The sequence below is a fragment of the Microcaecilia unicolor genome, chromosome 1 (genome assembly GCF_901765095.1).
Source record: "Microcaecilia unicolor chromosome 1, aMicUni1.1, whole genome shotgun sequence".
NCBI lineage: Eukaryota > Metazoa > Chordata > Amphibia > Gymnophiona > Siphonopidae > Microcaecilia > Microcaecilia unicolor.
This window is the reverse complement of record NC_044031.1, coordinates 224,181,016-224,199,236: the sequence shown is the minus strand read 5'-3', so window position 1 is coordinate 224,199,236 and position 18,221 is coordinate 224,181,016. Positions and strand designations below refer to the sequence as shown.

General features: G+C 42.3%; 1 protein-coding gene across 1 annotated transcript in view; it reads right to left on the bottom strand.

Moving 5' to 3' along the window:
- Positions 1–14,145, bottom strand: part of VSTM2A (V-set and transmembrane domain containing 2A) — a 107,919-nt gene extending 93,774 nt beyond the window's left edge. The window contains exons 1-3 of the mRNA XM_030190013.1: positions 13,803–14,145; positions 11,754–11,920; positions 10,647–10,697 (exon numbers count right to left, since the gene is read on the bottom strand). Coding sequence (XP_030045873.1) covers positions 10,647–10,697; positions 11,754–11,920; positions 13,803–13,881 — 297 coding nt within the window. The 5' untranslated portion in view covers positions 13,882–14,145. The remainder of the gene's footprint in view (positions 1–10,646; positions 10,698–11,753; positions 11,921–13,802) is intronic.
- Between the last annotated feature and the right edge of the window lie 4,076 nt (positions 14,146–18,221).

The window sequence follows — 18,221 nt, the reverse complement described above, 5'->3', positions numbered from 1 at the left end:
GCCCACACCTGTACCGTTTTCCTTATTTTGCTATAGGTTTCCTTTCAAAAGTTACAAGCTAGTACAGTAAATTTACCTTGGTGTCCTCCCTCCAGTTATTAAATCAAATGTGATCATGTTTTGATCATTATTGCCAAATGTCCCCAATACTGTTACCTCTTGGACCAAATGCTGTGTTCCATTAAATTCCAAGGGGATAAGTTATCAACATGAGCTAATTACATTATATTATTGCTTATATTCTGCAATAGCCCTTAGAGTTCAATGCGGATTATAAAAAGATTGAACAGGCAAACCCTGTGAACTAACATAGCGGTAAGCTTAAAAAAAAACAGTATAGTATGACAATAATCAACAAAGATTAGTCAAGCTCAGCTTTAAGATAAAAATGTCTTAAACAAGAAAGTTTTCAGTGATCTCCTAAATTCAAGATAATTGAGAGTTTGTCTCATATCAAGTGGGATTGAATTCCAGATAGCTGGTACTTGGTGTGGAGGGGCATTTTCGACATGATGTCTAAATCCGACTTCAGACGGTTTGAAAAAAACCTGTCCAAGAATCAAGTAGTGAACATGACCATTTTTGAAACTGCAAAATATCTTTTTTTTTTTTTTTTCAAAAATGGTCATTTCCCAGACAATGTTGTGCTTAATGCGTTTATCATGTTGGACCATTTTCGGGAAAAAAAGGCTAAGTGAAAAACACAAAATCAGGCTACTTGGATGTAGGAGTAGCCAACATTTTTAGTAGACTGGCCTAAAAGACATACCAGGGAACAGTGGGGCACCCTAGGGGGCACTGCCATGGACTTCACATAAAAGGTCCCAAGTACACATCTCACCTTTACCCCTTATATTTTATAGTCAGCCCTCCAAAACACACCAAAAATATACGCTACCCAACTATACACCATTACAATAGCTCTTATAGCTGCAGGTCTCACCTATATGTGGGTACAATAGATTTGGGAGGGGGGCTTGGGGGGGCTCACACTTACCACCACAAGTGTAATAGTTAGAATGGATTATGGGCCCAGATCCCCTTCTCCACAGTGCACTGCACAAACCACTAGGATACTCCAAGGACTTGCTTAATACTTTAATGGGACTGGCCATAACATCTGAAGCTGTCATAGAGGCTGGTATGTTTCATTCACATCTCTGGGTGTGGGAGGGGGGTCAGTGACCACCAGGGTAGTAATGGGGGGTTATTCCTTTATTCCTCCAGTGGTCATCTGGTCATTTAGGGCACTGTTTTGTGGCTTAGTCATTATAAAAACAAGTCTAGACCAAAACATTCAACTTTTAGCTCTGGACGTGTTTGTTTTGTTCCATTATGGCTGAAAAGGTCCAAGTGTTAGAAATATCCAGACCTTGCTCACATCCCACCCCCAACATGACCCCCTGTGATTTAAAGGCACTTCTGACAGATTTCATAGAAAAATGTATAAAAATGTGTTTTGAAAATACAGATTTGGATGTTTTTGTGCGAAAACATCCAAATGCCAATTAATGCCACTTTTTGGGATGTTTTTCTCTTTCAAAAATGAGCCCAATAGTAGACTAACAGAAAAAAATAGGATTGTATTTCAACTTATATGAATTGGGGTAATAAAGATGTAAACTATCTCAAAGACCTCTATTTTTACTGGTAATCTGTGCCCAATTTGACAAGTAGGCTAGAGAGAACCCATGCAGAATCTTATAGGCCATTGTGCAACTCTTAAATTGGACGTGAGCCTTCACTGGTAACCAGTGAAGGGCTGACGACAGAGGAGAAACCCTTTTTTTCAGGCACAAAATATCAAATGTGCAGTTGTATTTTGGATGGTTTTACAAGGTTCTTTTGACAACTTGCATATATACAATTGCAATAATCTAGAACTGACAGAAGTAAACTGTGAACAACCAGTTGAAATATTTGTGTAGCAAGCAAAAACTTCCTAATAAGTGAATTCACCTGTGAATCCAAAGTAAGAGCACCAGATAAAAAAACTCCTAAAATCTTTCTATTTTCCTCAAAAGAGAAATGCTTCCCACTCAACTTCAACATGTTATCATTCCATATATCGTTTGTCTGGCCTAAGAAAAGAAATGCAGTCTTATCCTTGTTTATTCATTTATTTATTTATTTGCTGCATTTGTATCCCACATTTTCCCACCTATTTGCAGGCTCAACGTGGCTTACAATACCTTCAACGAATGAATATTAATTCACTTTTACAGGAGTAAAATACAGTCCCATATACTAGCAGCTGTGTCCTCAACAGTCTGGGCTGTATTACTTTCCCTACTTATTATTAAGTAGATCTTATTGCATAAAAAGGGGCCTGTGCTACAATTGCACAAGAAAGTGGTAAAATAATACATCTTAATGGTAGTCCATTAAGCTACAACCCTCTATCTAAAATAACTCTCTCTTGTCAGTTCCTGAACCAGCTGTTCCGTGAAGCAGTATTAGGATGCTTTGGTTTTGATAGTATCTTTCAAAGTTTGATAATAACCTTCAAAGGTTTGATAATATCCTTCAAAGAAACATCATTCTAAACTACTTACTCCCAAAAGACCAGTAGCTAGTTTAAAAAGCGTTCTTACATTTTCAAAGGTTGATGCCAGCAGCCTGGTTCCACCCTAGTTAAGGTCAAGCTCATCCTTTTGGAATAGGCTACTCCTTCCTTAAAATATTACCCAGTTATTATTATTATTATTATTATTATTATTATTATTATTATTATTATTATTATTATTATTTGTTGCATTTGTATCCCACATTATCCCACCTCTTTGCAGGCTCAATGTGGCTTACAATACATCCTAACAAACCTAAAAGTCACCACTACCTCATCAATCAATCAACCAATCAAATATATTTCTGACTTTTCTATCAATTACTAAACAAGTTACAATAAAACATTCATAATCCTTGCATATATCCATCCACATCTCAAGAATCAGAGCTTGTTTTTCTTCCTGGTGTAATGAGAACATGAACTGAATCTACAGTATATTTTGTTGTGCCTTTTTCCAGGAATAAATGTGTTATTTCAGCAGCATCCCAAATGTTTCAAATCTCTCTACAGAGACCTCAAATCAAGTTGAAAGGGATCAACACTAAAGTGCAATTCAACTGATTTAACCCGCCTGGCTGCATCCAGGGGTCCTTTTACAAAGGAACACTAGCGTTTTTAGTATATACTAATTAGTGCGCGCTAACACTAGAGTCACCCATAGAACTACAGTATATGGATTGTCTCTAACGTTTAGCACGTGCTTATTTTTAGTGCATGCTAAAACACTAGCATGCCTTTGTAAGAGGACCCTTCACTTTCCCCATCTCATGGAGAGTTCCAGATCCACCAGCTGCTATTGTTTTCTTTATTGCCATGCACCTAATCCTTCTGCTCACAGCCACTTCCTTTTTTGCAGGTGGACATTTAGAATTCTGCTGGCACTGTGGCCTCTCTTTCACCATTTCATGAGTAATTCCTTTCTATCGGTAAGGGATAGGAACTCTGCCACTACTTCTCTTGTGCAATATACATTAATACCTGAATACAGTCCTCTCATGCACTTTCGCAAACACAAATGCTCCAGTAGATATGCATGATCAGACAGGACACACCCTCAATATAGTCAGGTCTTTGCTTTGATGTTTCCCATCAGTGCAAAATGTTCTTTATTTCACTATATCAGTACTATAATGCTGGAGAAGCATGAACTGGGGCAAATAATTGATTCTGTAGCTATCTACTACCAGCCACACTGTAAATAGAATCAGAACTGCTTGCCTCTGCTTTTTAAAACTAAGTATAAGATAACAAGGAAGCAACTAACATGTTCAGAAACAAAATAATGGGCATTGCAGATGCAAAAGTTAATTAATGGTTCATACATATAGTCTGATGATGTTGCATTGCACTGGAAATTTGCCACCACTGGATATCAGGAGCAAAGACTGTTTAGATCTGATTGTAAAGGTATCATTGATCCAGAACAGTATGTTGTTTTTGTCCTAGATAGACTATGCCCTCAAAAATTGTATTTGAAATGTTGATTACCATTTTTAGCATATTTACTGTATGCTCTAAAATCTGTTGCTAGGTTTTTTTTTTGTTTCATTATCCCCAAATCAACAGCACATTCAGATTGCATATGAATAACACAGAGCCTTGATATCTCATCATTCAGTGCATAAAATCATACCGGCAACATCACAATGATAAATGGTGCTAACATGAACCTGCCGGTGCTGGGATGACACATGAGCCCTATACTATAAGTACATAAGTAATGCCACACTGGGAAAAGACCAAGGGTCCATCGAGTCCAGCATCTTGTCCACGACAGCGGCCAATCCAGGCCAAGGGCACCTAGCAAGCTTCCCAAACGTACAAACATTCTATACATGTTATACATTGTTTTGAAATAGTGACTATGAGGAGTACGCTGAGTACTCTGGTTATGTTGATAGAAGTAGCTTTCTTGATACTTGAAATTTAAAATAAATTGTTTTCATCTTTGTGTTTAATTTGTATATAATTTGTTGTATTTAACAGTGCTCAGACACTGCAATTCATGGGTGAACAGATGGGGCCTGTCCAATTTTGACCAGAATAATGTGGGCACTTGGCTCAGCTTGGGCTGTGCATTCTAGCAGTTGGAGGGGGCAATTATAAAGTCATCAGTGGAGAGGGTCCTAGTTTCATATTATGTTGAACAAGTTCTGCTCTTCTAATTGATAGGCAATCACAAAGGAGCAAGATAAAGGGGATAATGGATTTGATATACCACCATGATTGCAGTGGTGTTCCTTGGTCGGCTGCCACTCAGGGCGGATCGCCACTGCACACCCCACCCCCGGGTGCAGCATCATTGTCCCCGGCGCATCACCTCAAAACACCCCCCTCCCCGGGTGCATTACTCTTACCTCCTGGGGTGCTAGGAGGAGCCGTGCGGCTGTTGGCTGTGCCGGTTCACTGTTCCCTCTGCCCCAGAACAGGAAGTAACATCAGAGGGAGCAGGGAACCGGCGGAGATGACAGCTGCCCGGCTGCTCCCTACACCCCCCTGCAGCATGCACCCGGGGCGGACCACCTCCCCCACCCCCACCCCCCTGCCCTCAGTATGACGCTGCATTATTGAATCTTGCATTGTGGGTACAATAAGCCATAATAAATTTAACTCAGGCAATGCAAATCGATCAACAGTTTTAAATGACAGCACACTTATATTTTAAACATTGAAGTTTATGACATTCTGATCTTCCTCCTTTTAAGAACAATGCTTGTGTTTTCAATTTGTCAACAATTTGCCTCTGTAAAAGCAACTCACAAAACAGGGGCCTCCTTTACAGTTAAGAATCTAAGTAGGCCAGATTCACAGAATAGGGTTGATCCAGTCCTGGGTGTATCCATTGCATGCAGGGACTTGTAGTTCTGCTTTCACCAATGTATCCCCTAAGAAAAGCAAGTCTACAAGTCCCAGCATGCCCTGCCCTGCGAATCTGGATCCATTTGGCAGTCTCAGGTTAACCATACAACTAGGCACATGCCTAAGGTAGCATATCCTGGGGCATGGCAAACAGCTTCTAAGTCAAAACAAAACAACAGATTCTGACAACCACAAAAACTCAAGAAAACATCAGTGTTTAAAGTCAGTTGAGGGAGATTGCAAGGCTGAAATCTTGTCTAGGGTGCTTAATACCATTGCACTGTCCCACAGTGTTTGTGGTTAAAAAGCAGGTATGTGGAAAATCAATGATATCAGAGGAGAAAGTCACAGGTAGGTCAAAACTTTCACCAAATCCTCATCTATCTGTGTTGGAAAATACCATGCAATGAATGAATCCCCACTACTGCTAGCACATTATCAGTAGGGTGAACAGAAGACACAATAATAATAAGATTGTAGATCAGAACCAAACTCATCATTATCCTCATGCTTCATTCAAATTTATATTTAACTCCCCAGAGGATAAATGCACCTAAATGTTTACAAATCTCCTCTTTCATACCCGGTCCTATTGTATCCATATAAGTATTTCAGTATGCTCTTGTGCGGTTCTTTATCAAATACCCCAGAAAGCATTACAGTGATACAAACATAACAGAGATTCCATAAAGGATGCCTAAATATAGGCACCAAGGGGTTAAGTGGTGCCTAAAAATCTGTGCCAAAAATTTTAAGTGCTGAGTGCTATTCTATAAAGGGTGTGTGTCCTTCCCCCAGATTCTATATAGTGCGTAAATCTAGATGTATTCTATAACTATACACGTAGATTAATTGTTTTAACAAGCTGTTAAACATTAACAGCTCTTAACAAGCAATAACTAGTACTAATTGGCAAGAATTAGAATTTACGCACATACATTGCTAAGCATATCCTGCCTAAATTCTAACATGCGCAGGCAAAAGGGGGCATCCTTAGGGAGTGTGGAAATGGGCATTTTGTGGGCATTCCAAAATCTATGCATGCTGTTATAAAATATGGGCTAGTGTGCGGAAATCTGCGCGCAGGGATTTGCACCAGTTTTCATTGGACGTATATAGATTTAGTCACATGAACTACGCCTAAGCGTATTTGAAATACCAAGTGTAATTGCCTAATGTGCGCTAATTTTAGGTGCCATATGTAGAATCAGGCCCTTAGGGCATAACTGTGTCTAACTTTAGGGGCTAATAATTACATGCCCGCACCAACTAGGAGAGGTTCATCCAAATTCTGTATTTATGCATGTAAAATGTTGGAATGCTCCCAGAATACCATGAAACACCCCCGAGCCATGTCCATCAAAATTTATACATGTTAGTATTTACATGCGGATCGTTATAGAATATGATTTGCACGTAAATCTTAATTAAGGTTAATTAACACCAATACTTGGTTTTTAGCAGACAATTATTGGTGCTGATTGGCTTGTTAACCAATTACACTGCGCCCACAGATCGGCTATGTGCATTGATTTGCGCGCACAACTTTAGTCTCCATTTATAGATCCCAGGGGCAACTGCAGTGGCGTAGCGGGGGGGGGGGGGGCTGCCACCCGGGGCAGGGCGGTTCACCGTTGCACCACCCCCCGGGTGCAGCACAATGACATCCCCCCCCTCAGCGCATCGACACCCCCCGACCAGCTCCCGCACCCTACCTTTAAAAAGAATGTCGGAATCCGAGGCGAGGCGCAGCCCCTCGCACCAGCCCTGCACGTAAAAGAAATGTGGACCGTCGGGCCTTCTCTCGCTCTGTCTGTCCCGCCCTTGCGGAAATAGGAAGTTGCATCAGCGGAGGGCGGGACAGATAGAGCGAGGGAAGGCCCGACGGTCCACATTTCTTTTACGTGCAGGGCAGGCACATTCCAATATTCTATTTTAAAGGTAGGGTGCGGGAGCTGGTCGTGGGGGGGGGGGTGTCGATGCGCCGAGGGGTGGAGCTGGCAGGGAGCACCCCCTCCGAGCTGACACCCGGGGCGGACCGCCCCCCCTTGCTACGCCACTGGGCAACTGTGCACATTAATTTATAGAAAGGTGCACTTCTGCGCATGAATGATGTCACAAATTGGCATTTACACACATATGTGCTAGGCACTAATCTATAAAATTAGTGTGTTCATCATATGGGGGTGAATTCTATATATGGCACAGAAAAAAGTGCTATTCTATAAGCCGCGCTTAAAGTTAGGCACAGTTTATAGAACAGCGCTTATGCCCAGGAATCGTGCCTAACTTTAAGCACAGCCACTTGCACCAACTAAAACGTGGTATAAATGTACATGCCTAAATTAAGCGCGCATCCACCTTTATTGTATAACAACAAACATAAGTGCTAGGAATGCCCCCATTCTCCCCATACCCTCCCACTTCTGCTTCCCCTATTTCACTCACGCATCAGATTTAGGCACAGATTCTGCGCTTACTACTACAACTCACTGGAGGGCCATTTTACTAAGCCGTGTAAGCATCTAAGCGTGCCCAACATGCGCCAAAATGGAGTTACCACCTGGCTACCAGGTAGCTCTTACAGTAATTTCATTTTGGGAGCGTGTCCGATACGCACATCCGAAAAACTTTGTTTGGATGCACGTATTGGACGCACACCGAGTGGCATTTGACGCGTGTAGGTCATTACCGCCTGCTTACCACATGAGTCTTTACCACTAAGTCAATGGCTTGCAGTAAGGTATCAGACCCAAAATGGACGTGTGGCAATTTTCATTTTGCCGCACGTACATTTTCGGCAAAAATGTAACAAAAGGCTTTTTTTTTAAATAGATGCGCTGAAAAATGATTCTGCGTGCACCCAAAACACGTGTCTACACTACTGCAGGCCATTTTTCAATGACCCTTTGTAAAAGGACCCCTACTACCAATAATATTCATTTCTATAGTGCTACTGGATGTATGAAGCACTGTACACGTTCTATGCAGGTACTTTCTCTGTCCCCAGAGAGCTCGCAATCTAAGTTTTTGTACCTGGGGCAATGGAGGGTTAAGTGACTTGCCTATGTTCACAAGGAGCTGCAGTGTGAATTGAACCCAGGTCACCAGGTTCAAAGCCCAGTGCACTAACCATTAGGCTACTCCTCCACACAAACTCCAATTAAATCTAATTAGTGCCAATAATTGCTTGGTGCTAATTAGCTCATTATTCAATTAAATTGCACACCCAAATTTGCACGTGCTATTTTTGGCAACTTTTATAGAAATAGGGGGGTGGCACATAACAGCAAATGGCCTGTATCTGTGGGCAAAGCATGGTTATGTCATGGGCATTTCACCTAGCAATGCACACACCTTAAAAAATAGTATCAAACGTGACATTACGTTCTACCACCTTATGCCTTCCATTGACCTAAGGTAAGCTGCCACACCAAAATTCCAGCATACCAAAGCGGCTTAACACTACTGTTCTGTAATGGGTTTGGCATACCTTAATGCCATCACAGAACTGGCATTAAGCAAGCCTCTTTGTCCGGCCTACATTTAGGTAACACTGAGGGGCATAATTGAACGAAAACGTCTATCTCCATGGGCGTTTATCTCCGAGAAGGGGCGGACCGAACCGTATTTTGGGAAAAAATAGACGCCCATGTGTTATTCAACAATGTGTGAGCTGGGCGTTTTTGTTTTTCAGCGATAATGGAAAATGAAAGTGCCCAGCTCAAAAACGAATAAATCCAAGACATTTATTCGTGGGAGGGGCCAGGATTCGTAGTGCACTGGTCCCCCTCACATGCCAGGACATCAACCGGGTACCCTAGGGGGCACTTTTACAAAACCAAAAAAACAGGTAAAAGAGCTCCCAGGTGCATAGCACCCTTCCCTTGTGTGTTGAGCCCCCCAAATCCCCCTCAAAACCCACTGCCCACAAGTCTACACCATTACTATAGCCCTAAGGGGTGAAGGGGGGCACCTACATGTGGGTACAGTGGGTTTGGGGGGGTTGGATGACTAATAAGCATTAAGCAGCACAATTGTAACAGGTAGGGGGGATGGGCCTGGGTCCACTTGCCTGAAGTCCACTGCACCCCCTAACAACTCCTCCAGTGACCTGCATACTGCTGCCAGGGAGCTGGGTATGACATTTGAGGGTGAAAATAAACATTTGTGAAACATCATTTTTTTGTGGTGGGAGGGGGTTAGTGACCACTGGGGGAGTCAGGGGAGGTCATCCCCGATTCCCTCCAGTGGTCATCTGGTCATTTAGGGCACTTTTTGGGGCCTTATTCGTGAAAAAACAGGGTCCAGGAAAAGTGTCCTAAATTCTAGCTAAAAACGCATACTTTTTTCCCATTATCGGTGAAATGCGCCCATCTTTGTTCGGCAGATAACCACGCCCCAGTTCCGCCTTCGCCACACCTCTGACACGCCCCATCAACTTTGTCCGCATCCGCGACGGAGTGCAGTTGAAAACGTCCAAAAATCGGCTTTCGATTATACCGCTTTATTCGTTTTTGTGAGATAAATGTCCATCTCCCGATTTAGGTCGGAACTTGGGCGTTTTTCTCGTTCAATTATAAGCAGGACTATATACTGCCCCTGTACCCAACCAAAACTGTCAAAAAAAAAAGAACTCGGTGAAGTAGGTTTAGAATACTTGGAAAGTAGTTATAGCAGGGGCGTATCTGCATGGGGCCACAGGGGCCTGGGCCCCCGCAGATTTCGCCCTGGCCCCCCTCCCCACCATCAACCCTCCCCCGCTGCTTACTTTTGCTGGCGGGGGCAACGAATCAGCAGCGTTACTTACAGCATGGCCACGGAGGAGTCAGAGGAAGATGAAATATGAAGACTGCGGGTCGGACCTCGGCTGGCGGGGGTTGGGGCCCCCCGCCAGCAAAGGTAAGCAGCGGGGGAGGGTTGACGGTGGGGGGGGGGGGTGGAGAGTGGTGGTGGCGGCGGCGGGGGGGGCGGAGGGAGGCAAAAATGTGCCCCCTCTTTCTGGCTCTGGCCCCCCCCTACCGCCGGATTCCAAATACGCCCCTGAGTTATAGCAAAAAATGAATGCCTTAATTCAAAAATGAGTGAAAATATTTTAAAAAGTAGAGAGAGAGAGAGAAAAAAAAAAGAGGAAATTAAGAACAGACAAGTTTATACTTTAAAAGAAAATAGCTAAGATATCTGCTTTAATATTTGTATATATGTGTATTTTACTTACACTTATTTTAGTCCCATCATTCTCTACGTCTCTTTCTGGCAATAGTTCCACCTGTTGAAACAATGATGGTATTCACTAAAGGCTTCATCCAGCATTGGGTTGCCTAGTTTGTGTCAACCTTAGCAGGGCTTTTGCCACAGGCACAGCATGGGAATAAAACCCTGAATAATACAGTCCCTGAACATCATCATCTTAAAAAGAATTAGATTTTCCAGTTTGCATTTTCACGCAGAGACATGTTGGAAAAGTGTGCTCAGTGTGCCATCTACAGGCAACGAAAAAACCTCACGGACTGTGAAAAACTTTTCACTGCCAACTATCAAAACACTGCACCAATTTGTTTAAAAAAAAAAGTGGAATACATGTTAATGCAACTAAAATAATGTAACATTTCTCAATATCAACAAAAACATAAATAAAAAGCATAGTATATTTTCTTTGTTTAAAAATAAATCATCACATTTTTCAAGTAGACCCAGCTCTTTCTAACACTTTCTTATCTTAAAATATATGTTTCTATGCCTATGCTAAATATGTATAATTTCATGCATAATTTTTTTTCCTCCAATACTGTGTAAATGTTATTGTGTGCTGTATATTTTTAATTAGAATTTCAGTGCAAAGAATGGCAAGTTTTAATTATGTGAATTTCTAATACAAATCTAATTTTAAACAGAAAACATGTACTGAAAAACAAGCTAATATGAAATGTTCTTCTTGGATGTGATTCATGAACTGATCAGCTTTGATAGAATTTTATAGATCAATTTTTGTTAATGAGATCATATGGTTATATTGCATGCACAGCTCTCTCTTATCAGTACCAAAGGTGGGCCAGTCAGGTGCTGCTTTTCACCTGATTTTAAGCTAATGGTCCCTGGCATGTGGATTAATTTGACTGGCTCTCCTTTCCTTCCTTTGGTTTCAATAGTGAAGATGGGTCAAATAATTGAGACCAGTACAATGGGCAGAGATTAATCTAGACCACAGTCCAACTGCCCCATGAAAGAACCTGTTTTTAAACCTTTCATTTCCCTGAAGGGTTTGCAGTGGACATTGGAAGAACAGCAAAGGTTTTGGAACAGATTGGATGGCATCCCATAGTACCTGAGTGCCAGTGATCTCAGCTGCACTTTCTTGGTCCTCAGCTGCCCTCAGGAACCACCACTGAATCTCCAGGTACACCGAGGTTGAACCACTCTGGAAAGCACATGACATTTCCACATTTTGCCCTTCCGTAGCTGTGATGTTTCTGGGTAGCTCGGTGAATTTTGCTGGAAAACAAACGTATAGCTCATTGGTATTCTCTTGCTCCTTTTTCTCTCATTTTTAGAGCCCTCTTTTTTTATTTACCTCACTCATCAATCCCATTAGATCCTATACTGTTTTTTAATTGTTTATAATTGTCTTCCTCACTTCTCCAGTATTATTCCACCTTAAGATCCTAATAAAGGTTGTATTGATTTTGATTTTTTTTCTCTTTATTTTCATATATTGGAACTGGATGATGACCTATATGGAATATTCCCTGGGTATTTTTTTTTCCATCTACTATCTTTTAGATCCATGACAGACTTAGGGCAAAGCCTTTTAAAAATTGGCCTCGCAGATTTATGCTCTTCCCCTGATTAATGATGCTTTTCACATTTTGAAATATCACATTGACTAATAAAACTGATATTTCCTATATCTAATAGAGTACTGGATTATGACAAGAGTTGATTGCCTATAGATGATGCTTATTCTGATAGTAAAGCCATGCTTGAGCAGAGTGTTCCAGGAAGCCTGTTAAGCTTATATACTTAAAGAAAAGCTGTAGTTCTAAATGCTATAATGTCTTACATTGCAAGTTATGATATTGTTATGTCTTGGGTTACGTCATCAAATATGAATTTGTATCCCTCTGAGGGACTGCCTCAATATTTTGTAGACAGCCAAGCAACTGGGCAGGTTAACTCTCTTCTGCAATCAAGGTTTGCACATTCCCAACGGTATTGTGACTGATTTCAAAATAGCATTACAAGCGTACTGTAGATATATATATATATATATATATATATATATATATAATATATATATATATATATATATATAAGTAAACTGACCAGTCATAACCTATATTCCATTGCAAAGGTGCCTTAACCACATTCAAGGATATCTTCAAGAGTAAAAACACCAAACCCAGTTAGATTTTCAAACTGTTCTCTATGTTGTTACAAGTTGACTGTAAAAATATAGATGGCATAAGCTAATGAAATTGAGTAGGCATTTCTGCTGTGTGTCTAGGACTAGCTGTCTTTAGTGAAGCTTGTCAAGCTAATCACAGTTTTATAATGTATTGACAGAAAACTCAAAGATTGTAATTCTGTAAATTTGAGGGGAAAGTTTTCCTTTACTTTTCTTGCCCAATAATTTCAGTAATAATATAACACACCGATCAGATATTCTTCCTATTCATTTTTTTTTTCATACCAACAAGACTGCTTGAACGCAGTGCTTTCTTACTCAAGCTAAAAGGGTTTGCTAATTGCAGTCTTTGAATGCAGCACTCAGCAGGTCTGGTCTGGTGAGATTTGTCCATCGTGCTGAAATGATCACTGCAGACCTTAAAGTCCTAGACAACTGGGTTCTGCAGCGCTGCTGCTGCTTGTAATTCAAGTCTCGCCTTTAATCGGGTCTTCAAAGAAGCAAATTCCTTTAACAAAATACTAAATCATGTAGACAACGGGGAAAACATGCTATAAAATAAGACAACCAAAGCAATCCAAGAAGCAGTATGCAGAATATGCATTGATTTATGAATGTCTGCACTCAAAAATGTATAGCTGCGTTTACCAAGACTGTTTCTCCCTCACCTGCACTTGTATAAAACACCTGAATGTGAAGTCATGATGATAATAATAAAAGCTGTGTTGTGGATTAATAAGTGACTATTATGCATGCATGTGCACTGATTTATTTTCTTTTAATTTTGAACTTGATCTAACACTACTGTTTATTTTTCTCATTCAGGAACTTCTTACCCTTAACCAATGCTTTCTTCAAAATCTATGTAGTGATTGACAGCAACCAACCTCTGAGCATATTTTGTCTCATTTGTTGTCTATTTAGCCTTACTTTCAGCATGCACAGTCGTATTTCTCACACAAGTCTTACCTTGAGAAGAAATTCCTTGCTGAATATAAAAAATTGTAAAGAAAAAGACTCCAAGATAAGCAAAACAGGTCCCCATCATTCCAGAGATAAACAATAGTCACATTAGTGTAACAAAACAACAACAAAAAAAGAACTGCCCTTTAAGAAGCAAGTATAATTTATAAAATTGCTTTGTACTGTAGCCTGGGATGTGACACTGCAATCATTCTGATACTCTGCAGATTTTCTTTTTGGGAAAAGGTTTATACACCACACCAGGGCTCTAGTGAGCTGATTCGGGTGCTCTGACACTTGAAGTCTAAGATCCAGACGGGAAACGTTAAAAAGCAGATTTCTCGGCAGCTTTCTCTCCTTCTTCCAAGATATCTGACAGGCAACTCGCCCAACGTCAGCTTGCTGCTCAGAATTGCATGATTACTGCCCTCCCTACACAGTGAACCAGCACGGCGAGTGGGGAAAGAGGGAGGGCTTCTGCTCTGCCATCCTAGAATTGCATCAACTTGTCTTCCTAATGGCTGCTATGATGCCTTTAACTCTTCAAGCACTGCTTACCCCATGCTGCTACTTTTGACTAGGGGCATTAACATTTAAAAAAAAAGAAACCTATACACACTGTTCATGAAAACATATTTTGGGGAGAACGCATCATCATAGCATTTCTGCCCTTACTTTGGGCTACTGCACAATTTGGGTTCTGTTACAATGGCAGTCACTTCTGTGCCGGTGTTATGCTATTCTTAGTAGAAAAGACAAAAACAATCAAATGCTAGACAAGGAGGGGGAGGGGCAACTGTCTAAGGAGTGTTTTGGTTTCCCTAGCCTGTTGTTCAGTTTTAACTGATATGTTCTCATCGGCGTTTCATAGCACATCATCATGTATAATAAAGCCAAGGGAACCACAACTTTCAGACACTATTCTATCAATTAAACCTCACCCATTTTCCTATGAGAGATTCTTATCATAAATAGCAGCTTTACTGATCAATTTAATTGTTTATAATGAATGCTTGATAAAAAAAGACAGTTCTTTCTTATCTCTCCCTATACACAGTGCGTTTTTCCTAGCAAAAAAGGTGCCAGTACTCAAATGCTAGGCCACCCTTCAGGGGTGGTGTGATCACTCAGGGACTCATCCCACAATAGCCAGGCCCCCTGCAATCAGTCACAGAATCTATGACAAGGCAGAATTGGTGTGTGGAGCCTGAGCTCTTTCATTAAAACCTGAGGACCATGGGTCAATTTTAGCAGACAATGGAAAAGGTGCTGGTCCTCACTACCCCCAAGTACCCCCTCAAAAAAAGCCCTGCCTATTCATGATTACAACTTTTTTTTTCTTTAATTTAGACCTACCATTCAAGAAAATCAGAAAATAAGAAGGTCGGAGAGCTGACTAGTGAGCAGCTGCACGTAACACGGCGGCTGCCAAGCAGTAGGTTCCCGGCTCGCGCTGTCCTCTCATTTCCTGCTTCCCCCCAAGAAGTGACGTCAGAGGAGACACCGGCGGCGATTGGAGGTTTGAACGGCGCAGCGGTGCATCCTCAGCAAGTATTAAAAAAAAACAAGAACAGAAGCAGCAGATCCAAAGTCTGACGTTTTCAGCAGCTGATCACAGGAGACAAATCAAGAAACAAAAGTAGTGCAGCAGCCTACCTCATGGATACCTGGCTAAATTCCCACTATAATTAAGGCAATTAAAGTCTCTGGGAACAGTACTGAACAGGCACAGCAGCAAAACAAACAAACACCAGGAACCTGGGACAGCACTGCACAAGGACAGAAGGAAAGGACACACAAAGGGACTTCAAGACCTGAATCCCTGCATCACCTTTCCACCCACACTTGTTATTTTCTGTTGCCTGTCCCACAATCATGCCTTACCATAAGAACATCACAACACATCTGCTTGCATGCAAACCTGCTCCAGATGAGCTCTGATCGCACAGCATTGCCACATTGCTCATCAACATGACAGCTGAGGCAGCCCGAGCAGTACATCGACTCCGCTGATCTCCCACTACCTCGAGCGGTGATGCCCCCAGCTGCTGAGACTCCAGGTAACCAGCTCACAGCTTCATTGGATATCGAGCCAGGAGTGTATGGAAATGATGGACAAGGTACAGGTTGCCCAAGACCCAGGGATAAGCCTAGACGTTTGGACAACAAACAGCAGGCCGAGGCAGCTCTGCCCCCTCTGGTTGCCCTCCTAGGCCCACCGTTACACCACCCAGTTCCTTATCCATCATTTCACATCATAGATCCAGGTCTTGAGAGAGGCATCAAAGATCATGGTACAGCACAGAGTGGCATGGATCTGGGTCTGCATCCCCTTCTGGAGACCACAGAGGAAGGCCTAGACCCAGGTACAGATCAAAATCTATACACTACTCATCAAGGAGCAGTACAGGACACCATAGATCCACTGCCAGTAGCGGAAGCCAAAGCTCCAAAGCATGCCATAGATGCCGCAATTCCAGGTCCTGCTGCAGACATCACAAACATCGCATATCCCGAGACCGCCGCAGATCTCAGTCCAGCCCTAGACATTACCGGTATAGATCATGGACTGAACGGCGTGGATTCTGCTCTGATCGCAGAAAGTCTGAACTCATAGATGCAAGCCATGAACACACATCCCACACTGGACAAGGCAAATCAAGAGCATCTGAACGACACAGTTTCCCAAAAGAGCCTGGATAATGAAGCACCAAAGCACACAAGTTAAGTTCCGAGAGAAGAGGACATTTCTCTGGTAAGTGAACGCTATTTTGCTTTTATGCTTTGGGAATTTAAAGATTGGGATTTAAAGGAGGAATTGTAGGTTAGTGTTAGGCAAACATATAAAAAGAAATTTTATCAACTAATCTCCATAGTCTTTTCCACTTAGTTTTAAAAACTTTGTACCACAACATTAACAGATAGAATCTAGCAGGCACTGCAGGATCTAGTTTAGTATTAAGAAGGAATAAAGAGAGAGAGAGGGGGGGTGGGAAAGCAAGCAGGACCTAGTTTAGTATTAAGGGGGGAATAAAAAGAGAGAGAGAGAAAGAGAAAAGCAAGCATCATTAATTAGTTGTCGTGGAGGGGCATAATCAAACGCAAATGCTATCTCCATGGGCGTTTATCTCCGAGAAGGGGTCGGTGAAGGGGTGGGCCGAACCGTATTTTCGAAAAAATGGGCGTTTTTGAGCTGGGCATTTGTTTTTTTTAGCGATAATGGAAACTAAAAACGCAAAGCTCAAAAACGTCCTAATCCGAGCCATTTGGTCATGGGAGGGGCCAGGATTGGTAGTACACTCGCCCACCTGATATGCCAGGACACCAACTGGGCACCCTAGGTCAGTGCAGTGGACTTCAGAAAAAGCTCCCACATGCATAGCTCCCTTACCATGGGTGCTGAGCTCCCAACCCCCCTCCCCCAAAACCCACTACCAACAAATGTACAACACTACCATAGCTCTTAGAGGTGAAGGGGGCACCTACATGTGGGTACAGTGGATTTTGCAGGCCTCCCATTTATCAGCACAAGTGTTACAGGTAGGGGGGATGGGCCTGGGTCCACCTGGCTGAAGTGCACTGCGGTACCCACTAAAAGTGCTCCAGGGACCTGCATACACGCAGGCCTCTAGGACTTGTTGCTGCTGTATAACATTGGCATACCAGTTGACACCTGAAGACTAATCTCTCCGAAAACGTTCTTTATTGGAATAAGCACGTTTACTCACAGTTAACTGCAGAGGTTGTGCCCCACTGGCAACGAGTCTCCCTGGTACTGAGATTAGCAGTAGGTCAGAGCTGGCAGAATGCTGTACAATGCCCTCTTTCAGCCACATTCAAGGGAAGAACTAAGTTGTCTAACGTGGCTAACACAGGAAAGGGAACTAAAACTGGCTTACAAAAATGGCCACTACCGCATGGACTACAACAGGAAACACAACAGGGCACACTCTGACCCAGTAGGCAGGGGGAAAAGCACCATGGCAGAAGAGCCTACCAACTACCAACATCATGAGACTGTAACACAAGCTAATGAAATCACGGAGCCCAATACCCTACACCCACCACAATGCAATGCTGATGTGACCCTGTAGTGCACCCAAGAGCCACATCTGACCCAGGGAAAGGCTGTGAGAGGATCAAACACACTCTGCTGTCATGGAGGTGGGTACGGCATTTGAGGCTGGCATACAGGCTGGGAAAAAAGTTTTTAAAGTGGGGGTTTTTTTGGTGGGAGAGGGTTAGTGACCACTGGGGGAGTCCGTGGACGTCATCCCCGATTCCCTCCAGTGGTCATCTGGGCAGTTGGGGCACTTTTTTGGGACTTGTTTGTGAAAAAAAAGGGTCCAAAAAAAGTGACCCAAAATTGCGGTAAAAACACCTTTTTTTCGATTATCAGCTACAGACGCCCATCTCTCCTCTGCT